We start from the raw sequence: 11,333 nt of genomic DNA on the forward strand, positions 1-11,333 counted from the left end.
TACCTTTGATGCAAGGTGATCACAATTGCTTAGAACAATATGATGTGAAATTTGACAGCTAGGATATGTCACAAAGTTCGAGAAAATTTCTTTTAAAGTTCGAGCTTGGTCAATGGAATAATTGCACCCACCCAATTTCAAATCCAATGATCAAGATTAATGTGACCACCTTATACCAAAAATAAATGGTTTCATTATATACTTTCCAAAAAAAATGGAAAAAAGTTGTTTATAATAAGCCTTTTATGTTTTCTATCGTTTAGGAAAAGAGTGGAAAGTATTATGGCCATAAATACTTATTTTTTAAAAAAAATATTCTGTTTTGGATTATTTTTAAAATATCCTTGGGCACAAATTGATTTTTTAAAATCCTTTTTTTCACCTACTTTTTTAATCTCATTTGGATGTATTTTATTTAATTATATTTCAAACATGAATTTCCTTTTTTGGGGGGAGTTTTTATGCTTTTGAATTTTTTTAAAATATTTTTAACCAAGCCAGGACCTGCCCAACTCAGGCCAGTTATCAGGACCGGTTCTAGGTTGTCCAAACCCGGCCAGGTTCCGCAGGATTATACAATCGAACTATGGTTTGAAACCTCAAATTTCAACTTTAGACCTTGAAAGTCGGATGCAAGGGTAACTTAAAGGAACAAAAAAACAAAAAAAAACAAAAAACAAAGAGGTGTCAACTTAAAACTGAAAATTCAAGAGGGATTTTTAAGTAACAAATTTTCGGAGGACGTACGCATAAATTTCTCTAACAACTGCACCCCTACATCGAATTTTAAAAACTAATTTGCTTTGCTAAAATTGGACCATGTAAGAAAATTACACCTCATATTTCCATAATCGAAATTCATTTCATTTCAAATATTAATATATAAACAATCGAAGGTAAATTTCTTTGGGTCTTGCTGCTTAAGAGAGAGGTTATGATCCGATCTGGTGGAGTGAGGGCTTTGGTATGAAATTGAGAATGTGGATATTGCGTTGACTTTCTTTTGCCCCCTTTTCAATATTGATTAAATTTTTTAATTATCAAAAAAAAATTGAAGGACAAGACTTTATTTTCATTCTTGGACATTTTTTTTTTTCAAGCGCATAAAAGTGCACCTACGAATTTTTTTTTTTTTCTTAGAGATTAATCAAGGGATTGAAAAAGTTAAATCCCTAAAATTTAGAATCCTAAAATTAATCCTAAATTAATTGAGTTTTACCCGGGGGAGTAAATGGATAGTATCACTCCGGTAATATAATTTGGCTTCAGGACATAGATTACGTTAATAGCCATCGCAAATTCAAGGCAAGAAATACAGCTTAAGAAAAAATACATCCCATAAGGCCAAAAAGATAGATAAATTTGTTCATCCATCACACACACACATAAAAAATTAAGATAGAGCAGTTAAATGCTGATTGCAAGTCCCAAGAAATTTACTCAGCCCCTCAAGTAAAACTAGGACCAGAAGAATTTCATACACCTTGATGAAACCAAATTTAGCATGAGGCTACAAAGCTACAAGGTCTATACCCTTCCGATCATCATTATCATTGTCGAAGCCTTTTCTCAACTAATTTGGGTCGACCTCACGAATCTTATTCGTGTCATTCTGCTCTATTAAGGACCATGCCCCACCATAAGTCTCCATATTTCCATATACTATCCCATTTCGTAATTTCTACATAATACATAAAATTTCTTCACCGACCCCTTTCAAAGTCAACACGGGTCCTGCTTGACCCTCCCTCGTAGCTCTCCCTCATTGCAGCACCAGCACTGGCCTTCATGGTGCCGCCACCCCCTATTTTATCCATAGCCTTCTTCCCTTTCTTCACCTCTGTTAAGAACTGATCCAAACCGAAAGGATCAGCCTCTTCTGCCTCTTGCTCAAACTCAACAGGCCTATCTCTAGGTCCTGCCTTCTCACTGGCCCCAGCAAAACCTTTATCAGGCCGGAATCGATCGGTCTTGAGCACCTTCTCGAGTTGCTCATCGGCCCCTCCATACGCATCTGAATCAGTATCCTTCTTAGGCCTGTAGAGAGTAGAGAGCGTAGAATGTGCAGTAAACAAACCCTTGTCATATATATTGTATTGGTCATCAGCTGCAAAACCAGACTCCATACCCTTCTCTTGATTGAAAAGCCTTTGGTCATACATGACTTCACCTGATCGACCAGTAGTGGCCATGCCAAGAGCAACCTTCTCACTAATATCCCTATCCCTATCCCTTGTTATCTTGCTCTTCTTACCCATGGCTACTTCCTTTGCCTCTAATCTCCTCTCCCGCTCTCGCTCCCGCCTTCTCTCCTCACGTATCGCTTCACGCTTCAGCCTCTCTTCTCTCTCCTCCTTTGTCTCTCTAACATTTTCTTTCATCCTCTCCATATCTCCCCTTCTCTCACCTCCATTGAAAGGACTGATCTCCTCGCGTCCATCAATTGTGCCTTTATCTACAGCAGCAACTACAGGCCCTGCTCCAGTCCTCTCTGACCTTGCCTTTTGAGCGAGAGCACGTAACTCTTGCTCCTTTCTATTCTTCTCCTTAAGCATAAGCTCCCTTTGTATCTTAGACCTCATCTCTACAGCTTCTCGAGCCTTTTGCTCTGCAACATACAAGGCCTCTGAGAGCTTTGCAAAGTTATCATTGATCTGAACCTCTTGAAGCCCACGCCCATCAGCAGCAAGACGCTTGTCTAAGGGGATTGTGTACCCTTTTGGATTCTTCCAGTTAGAAATACAAGGGGGAATTTTCCAGTCTTGTTGGTCTTTCACTGTAACAGGGCGAGGTGGTGAATGCATAACAGGAACTGGTGGTGAACCTGAGGCTTTAGGTACCCTCTTGTGCTTGAATTTTGGGGGCTCAAGTGGGTCAACAGGCATATCAACCATACGGATAATCCTCTCTTTTGCACCCGAATTGAATGCAGCTGATTGTTGTGAAGGTTTATATTTAATGAATGTCGCATCGGTGGATTGTTGGGGAACATTCTTAGGTTGTGCAGCACTCAAACGAACGTTCACTATCTTCTCCAAAGCTTCCTTTGTTCTCTGTGTCGTTTCTGCTATTTCTTCTTCCTCTTCATCCTTCTTTTCCTCATCATTAATCAACTTTGGGAGCAAATCTTTGTGCTGGGAGTAGACAATCTTGGAAGCATTCTCATTTTGTTTTACTATGGCATCGAACGCAACATTTCCCTGGGCATCTACAGTGAGGGGAAGGATTTTCGAGTCTCTTTTCTCTTCTTTTCGGCCCATGCCAAGTGGGTACTGGGCAATGTGGATCTCAGGAAAGGCCCCACCATCTCCAAAATCTTCAGGTTTTCTAGGAACAAAACCAGCTCGTTTCCCGTAAGGAGGGATGGATTTGGCTTTGGAAACTGAATTACTACTGGATTTTGCAGGGTCAATGAACCGATCTTTGAACCATGGGTCTGATGAAAAGTCATAGACACCAGTGGTTTCCGACTTTGGTTGGGGAAGAAGCTCCTTCAACGTTGCCATACCATGCCACCAAATTTACCAAGAATATAATCCTCGAATAAACTGCAAGAGCAAGAGAAACAGTAAATAGAATCAGAAACTTTATCATATTGTTCTATGGATCATGATATAAATGTTAACCAAATTTGCAAGAATAATTAGTTCAAGAACTGGGGTACTAAATTATCACAAACCTTAAATTATTTTTATACCACGAAACATAATAGAAATGCTAACTAGAAACCTTCAATTATTTATTTACTAGGAAAAATGGGGGAAAGGAAGATGATAGCAATGAATCGATAAACTGAAAAAGTAAAATGTATCTCAGAGGCATGTAGTTCCAGAACTTAATACACTAACGTAATTTATGAAACCAGCCCTAGTTTCAGACTTGAAACCCCGTGAAAAACTTCCAGGAATGATTTTGTAAGAAGTGAGATAGGCAGATAACAAATGCCAACCCCAGTATGAAACCTAACCACCAGAAACAGGTAGCCAGAAAACTAGGAATTAATTACTAAAAAAAATCACCAATGCATTGAAAGATTTGCCATATTTGAGAGAACTATGAAAATTCAACGCAAACCCAAAACTCAGTAAATAAACCTTAGTAGGAAATTCGAAATCCTAATCCCAACATATGTTTGTTCAAACTAAATTAATGTATTAACTATTACTTAGAAAAGCTTCGAATTCTGATACAACTATTAAAAAAAATAAAAATCAATACATATAAAGATGATGAATAAGAAATTCCTAACCAGAAAAGGAACCTTAATTTCACTGTTGTTCCACAAAAGAGCAAGACATGTGCACAATAACACATAAATAGCAGACAAAGATCAAATCACAAATATCGCACTATTATATAAAATTGGCTCAATGTTATGCGCTGTTTGACCGAGACGTGTGTGTGTGTGTGTGTGTGTGTGTGTGTGTGTGTGTGTGTGTGATAGACAGAGGCATTAAGAAGCGCTAAAATTATGATATCCCAATGGATCCTAGCGAGAGAGAGAGAGAGAGAGTTTCCACTAAAATCATAAAATCTAGAGAGATAATCAACGAATCCAGAGAGATAAAATACCTATTAAGTTACTCATCATCGTCATCTCCTCCCTAACACAAGTTTAATTAATAGGAGCCTATCAACTGCTCTCTTAACATATCTACTACTTTATCCACCTATTAAGTTACTCAAGAGAGATCAGCATCATCATTAACATTTGAGCCTTATCCCAACTATTTATGGTCGGCTACATGAATCCCGTTCCGCCATTCCGATCTATTAGAGGCCATACCCTCAGTCACACAATAAATCAAAACAACTTTTCTCACTACATCCATCTCTTTTGGGCCTTCCCCTTGCCCTTTAGAACCTTCCACTTGAACCAAATCACCCCTCCTGACATGTATTGTTCTAGGTCCATGTTGTTCTAAGTTATTCAACAGAGATAAATAACAAAAAATCCATGAGATACTCTTTAGAGAAAAAGAGGCCACAAGTAATTCTAGAGGTAAAAAAAACTTACAAGAAATTAAAAGAATGATTGCAACAAACTATAGAGAGAAATCCACATGAACTTCTAGAGAGAGACCAAAAATAAAAACCACAGTAAATGCTAGAGTTGTATCCACCATAATGTCATATCCACCAACCAAGTAAAAACCACCATAAATGGTGAAGTCATCTCTATGTCAAGAGAAAGTTTATAGGAGTATAATAAAATAAATGGAGTTCCGCGAGGTAGTGTTTCAGGGAATCTCGGGGAGACTCTCCCAAGCCTAGGCTAAAGTAGTACAAAAGGAGTTGAGGAGTCTCTCAGTCTCTCTTTTAAATTTTGCTTTCACTATAATTAAAACTAAATTTTATTATTCAACTTGGATTATGAATTGGCCATTGGCCTAAACAAATATTTGTAACGGTTCACCCCTATATTTAACTTAGCTTGAGACTCAAGCTATTCTTAACTTTCCTAAAATCCTAAACACCAGCTCCCCTAAGATTAGGCAACTAGCTCAGTGTTCGCTTTGGTGGAACTTCTGGGTACTGAAAGATCCAAGTTCAACCAAACAGGACTCCCAAGATTCGGCAACTAGCTTAGTGTTTGCTTTGGTGGAACTTCTGGGTACTGGAAGATCCAAGTTCAACCAAACAGGACTCCCAAATTAGTTGCACGATTGTGGAAGCCACAAGATGGAACTTGCGGCTTGCACAAGCCCTAGATACAACAATCTTTTGATGTTGTTTTAGGAAGCTGCCCCTTCCACGCTAAATCATGGAAGCGGTGGCTTCCATACTTTGTGGAAGAGGGGAGGCTTAGGCAGTCCCCTCTTCCACAAGCAAACACTATTATAGATAAGGAAACTAAGCCTTTACACAATAGGAGCACTATCTTTTAGAATTCTTCTAATCAAATAGAAAACTATCTTCCACAAGCTAATTAAGGCCTAGCTTAGTCCTATAGCATTAACAAGGTCGGGCAAGGCTGGCCTTGGGCTAGGGCCCTTTGGTCAAGCCGGGCTGGCCCTCTAGGGTGTCTATGTTTGGGCTTTGCTCTGGCCCAGTTACTTGCCAGCCTTAGGCATATCTAGTGTTCATTCTTTGATGCTAATATTATCAAGTACAATATCTATTGATGTAGATCCTAGGCATAATACAATCTGCAATTATATCTTAATAAAATTAACTATACTAGATTATTGGAAATCGGTTCTATAAATAGAATCATGAAAGTCAAATTATAAGTTTGTGCTAGAATTTTGAGGTTGCTAACTTCCCTATAAGAAATATAACTTGTAAGATATTAAAGCTTACTAGATTAATATATTTGGGAATTAAGTTGTGGCTTCAATAGGTGATAAGATGAGGGAAAGTAGACTTAGGTGGGCTAGCCATGTGCAACGCAGATCTAACACAGCACCAGTTGGAGATGCGATTTGGTTCAAATGGAAGGCTCTAAAAGGGCAACAAGAAGGTCCAAAAAGATATAGATGGGAGTAGTGAGAAAAGATATGGTGACATATGGTCTTACTGGGGGTATGCCCATTCATAGAGTATAATGGCAAAACAAGATTCATGCAGCCAACCCCAAATAGTTGGAATAAGGCTCGGATGACGATGATAGATTAATATGTCATTTTTAGACACATTTAATAAAAAAAATACGTATTTTTGGACGCCTATTTTCTCAAGTGTGCCTAGAAGAATTTAGTACAGTCGTCAATTCACAATAACACATTAGAAACAAATTATCCAACCAAAAAATAAACAAGAAGCACAAGAGCTTCATTTCCGAATTTCAAATGAAAAAGCAACTGAAATCAAATTGAGGAAGTGATAATCATATATACACTAGTTAACTTTCAAAATACTTTTCATGATATTTTAAAACAGGTCACAGCTCATGCTAACTTTGTGATAGTGTTTACCAATGTTTGACTTGAATCAGCCAAGCGAATTGATCGTCCAAGAAACTATTTCGGATCAGTGGGTCACAATCCAGATCGGACAGTTCGGGACAATCTGGCCTTAAAAAATTTCAAAAAAAAGCTAAAATTTCTTAAAAATCTGGTTTGTAAAGTTTCAAGAAAAAAATGGGGCAATACATAATGGACGTTCATCATTTTATCAAAAATATATAAATATTGAGAACATGAAGAGAGAATGAGACTTATAAGAGGAAGTTAAGAGATCGTAAAAGGCAGAACAAAAACAACCCAATGACAGCTTTGGAGGAACAAAAGATTTCCCAACCAAAAATTTCAAAGAATATAGGTGAAAAATTCAGATGTTTTCTTGAAGTATTGGATAAAATTTCAGCAACTTTAGCATCATACTCAATAAGTTTATGTAAAATTTTGGTCAAATTTTAGGGATTTTCTTTGAATTATTGAATGAACAGAATCATAGGTTCGAATGCTCATTCTATTTGAAGTTTCAGAAATCTTGTTAAGTTTCTAAATAGTAGGAAAAACTTTTGAATACATTGTCCTAAATTTTCTTAATTTCTAAAAGAAATTAAATTTCTACATATTACATTGTAAGGAAGTATAAGACAATGTATTATATGATATATTTAAGAATTAAGACAGTGTATAAGACAATGTATTTATATAAAATAAAAGTCTTGTACTCTTGTACAATGTATTATAATAAGACAATGCTAATTTTATAGTATGCCAAACAAATACAAGTGGTTGGAAATTCATGGGGAGGGTTGGAAGCAATGGTCAAAAAAGTGGAGGCGGCCGCCCAAGACTAGGCTACCCTCACAATCCTCATAAAAATTGAACCCCCCCATCCCCCCCCAAAAAATAAAACAACAATGGACTCTTTAGGGCAGGGTTTTAAGCTTTAGCGATTTTTAAGGGCAAGTTTAGAGCCCCAGACGCCTCGTGAAATAGACAAAAAGCAAGTTTTAGGGCAATTAAGCTGCTACCATGTTAGTTTTACAATAAGACTTTACTCATTAAGATATCATATAAGTTAGAATTTAAGAATTAAAATATATCATATATGATATGATATCATTAAGATGTTAGTTTCAAAACAGTATGAGGTATGACTTAATATTACTTTACAATAAGACTTAAATGAATATATAAGATCTTAGTTTCTCACATAAGGCTTAACTCATTATGATATCACATACATACATAATTAATTATTCATTAAATTAAGTAAAACAAAAATAATAAAATATCAAAACATGACACATTGTACAAAAAGGAATAAACTATTCATAGAAGAATATGATATATGCTCAATTTCATCGACCAAATGAGAAAAATTCAATTAATCACAAAAAAAAAAAAAATCAATTTTTTACCTATAAACATGTAAATATATCGTAATAAATAAATAAATAAAAACGTATGATTCATATTATAATATATTGTAGAAAAATAAAATAAAAACCGTCTTTCAAATATGATAAACTTAGAAAATATCAAAATCAAATCGATGTTCATGCAAACCTCGGGTATTGAGAGCCAAAAGTCCTCAAAATAAACTACTACAAGCTCCAAATCCACCCTCAAACTATTGCCTTTGCTTTGGGAAGAAATTGAAAAAACAAAAATTTATTGATCATTTGAAAATCTCAAATGAGTGGTTTTTTTTAGAGTTTTCTCACACTAAAATCCTCGGTTTTTGTTTTGGGGGTTTAGAATACCCCCCAAAACCCTTTTCCCCAATTTTTATGGGGGAAAAATTACATTTTTTGACCTCGTCGAGACCCATTTTCCGCCCTTTGGCCACTTTCACTACGCGGCGCCTACACGGGTGCCTAGACTGTAGCGCCTAGGCGGCGCCTTGCCCGCCGTAGCGAGCGCCTTGATGCAGAACGCCTAATGACCCTGCCTTGTTAGTGCCTAGTCATTTTTCAAATTTTTTCGCCTAGGTGGTCAGGCAGGCACCTTTTCGAACACTGATTGGAAGTTTACAAGCACCGACAATGTCATTTTTAGTCTCACATCGCAGATGGTTGGAAGTTCAAGGGGAGGCGACTCTTATAAATATGGGTTACAGCTAGTAAGCAATGCGTATTTGGCATGTGGCTGCCCAATTTTAATGAGAGGGGGTGGGCTACTTTACCAAAAATTACAAATAAAAAGATTGAAAAAAAAAAAAAGTGTGAACCGGGAGGTCCAACCCATGGACCCAAAGTGTGTGTGTGGCCATCCACAAAAAGATGTCTGGCCACCTCTGATAAATAAAAAACTTTAAAAAAATAATAATAATAATAAATATTTTAAAAAATTTGTGGGAATCAGGCAGGATCGATAGGTTCCCTGACATATCTAACCGAACTAGCTGGTTATGTCTGATAACCAGTTGGTTCTGTTGGGAACCGCCTGGTTCCTGATATTATCGAGGAACTGAGACGGTCCCCGACGATTCCTGGGTTGGAACGGGTGATTCCGATTTTTAAAACACTAGTATTTACAACTGTTCTGGGATTGAATTGAGTAGGATTCATGTGGCCAACCTCAATTAGTTGGAAAAAGGCTTTGTTGATGATGATGACGATCACAATTGAACTCAGTGATCATAATGGAACCATGAAAACATTCAAATGCTCAAAATGGAATTACTCTATCATGACTCATGAAGTCTCAACTAGGCCAAAACAAAAGCATAGAAAGGAAGATTCAAAGAAATACAAATTATGTCCCCAAATTCCTAGATCAAATGCACATTAAGTACTTATGTAGGATTGATAGTAATCATGCTCTCAACTTGCACCAATAATAACATCTAAACCATCACAATATTAGTGCATAATAATCCAAGCATCCAGTATATTGGTGTATAATAACCCAAGCATCCAATATAAACCCTAAACTGCCAAATTTCTAGTCAAGTCAATCAATAATCAAAGTCGAGACTGCATTGAGGAAACCTACAAGACAAGTCAGATTAAAACATTTAATTTCACAGGAAAAAACTAATATTTTTTTTTTTAATTGTCAGGAAAAACTAAGCTTGATGAGCAGAAACAAACCCTAATCTTAATTAAGCATTATCAGGTCACTTTCAGATGTACATAAAATTAAGTTGGTAAATTTTTTGGGCCAAACCACTCTTCTTGAGAAATAAATACATTGTCAAATTCGGTAATTTTTCTGCAATCATATGTAGTCAGTGATTAAAAAAAGAACGAACTACTGTTTTTGACAGATAAATACATTAATGACAATTACCAATGACAATTACCATAAAACTTCCTAATTAACACAATAATTTAAGATTCATCACAAAATTAAAATACACACAAACACTAAAATAAGAAAAAAGGCCCCAAATGGACTTTGCAACTCACGAAATAAATCGAACACAAACCTCTCTCTAAGACCAACCTGTAGAAAAACAATATCAAAAAATTCCATCCTTTAATTACCAGATAAGCCCTAATAGAAAGAAGCGTCAAAACTATTTTTAGGTCCATCAAGCCCGGAAATCCACCTTCTCCTGTAATTTTCACTCTAAAAAATCTACCCAATAAAACTAAAAAAAAAAAGAAAACAAAAAAAAACTTAAATTTCAATTATAGCTCTGCACCTCGGAAGCCCTCCCAACCCTGACTCCCCAAACCTCTATTTACCACATGAAAAGCTCAAAAACCTCACAAACCTGACAACCTATACTCTCAAAAACTCTAGACATGAATCGCGCTCTAAACTCCAAGTATTCCCCATAACCCTAGAAAAGCATCAGGTACAGGTTGCAGGTACATGAATGGAGGCCGAAACCCTAAATAAATAACATCTGGTAGAGACGCCATTAATTAGATCAAGAAAACTGAGATCTGAGTGAAAAAAACAAGGCTTCGGCTCTTCGCCAACTAATTATTATCCCAAATTTCGATAAGGGACCAACAATTTGTTATCCTTACGTAGTTGTTGAACATAGATAGAGAGAGAGTACCTGCAGGCGTTTGAGCAAGAGATAGGTTGATGAAGAGAGACGTTCAGTGGAGAGAGATAGAGAGATAGAGAGAGAGAAAAAAATAAAAGAGAAAGAGAGAGAAAGCTGCTCAATTCTCAGGGCATCTGGACATGGTGGTGTTCCTAAATCATTAAATGAAAGTGCTCGTATATTGTGCTCCAGCTCGAGCATACTGCATATCTACCCCTTCGGACAGATGTCCGATAAACACCCCTAGTCTCTGTATCATTCGGAAAAACTGCTGCTCTAAACAATCATATGAGAGCCCACCTCAAAAATTTCAAAATGATCATTTCGATATCAATAAAGATGCATGGACATGATAATAAAATGGATTTTAAAGTTTTTTAAAATAGTGTATCGCATATTTTAGTGTGAATTTTTAAGATTCTTAA

General features: G+C 36.5%; 1 protein-coding gene across 2 annotated transcripts; it reads right to left on the reverse strand.

The window, feature by feature from the left end:
- Positions 1–1,313: 1,313 nt before the first annotated feature.
- LOC18443357 (SNW/SKI-interacting protein A) lies at positions 1,314–11,013 on the reverse strand. Of its 2 annotated transcripts, none has more exons than XM_006853549.4 (2): positions 10,918–11,013; positions 1,314–3,548 (listed from the first exon to the last, which is right to left on the reverse strand). In XM_006853549.4, exon 2 carries the CDS (start codon positions 3,504–3,506, stop codon positions 1,704–1,706), a length of 1,803 nt encoding a protein of 600 aa, XP_006853611.1. In that variant the 5' UTR covers positions 3,507–3,548; positions 10,918–11,013; the 3' UTR covers positions 1,314–1,703. The 2 variants fall into 2 exon arrangements, with proteins under 2 accessions (XP_006853611.1, XP_088722978.1); XM_088866852.1 differs by having other exon boundaries at positions 10,391–11,013.
- Positions 11,014–11,333: the final 320 nt, after the last annotated feature.

This window comes from Amborella trichopoda, chromosome 5 (assembly GCF_054954075.1).
Source record: "Amborella trichopoda isolate Santa Cruz 75 chromosome 5, AtrichopodaSantaCruz75HAP2 v2.0, whole genome shotgun sequence".
NCBI classification, from domain to species: Eukaryota; Viridiplantae; Streptophyta; class Magnoliopsida; order Amborellales; family Amborellaceae; genus Amborella; species Amborella trichopoda.

Excerpts from the sequence above, each read along its gene's own strand:
- LOC18443357 (XM_006853549.4), bottom strand. The coding sequence starts at position 3,506 with ATGGCAACGTTGAAGGAGCTTCTTCCCCAACCAAAGTCGGAAACCACT.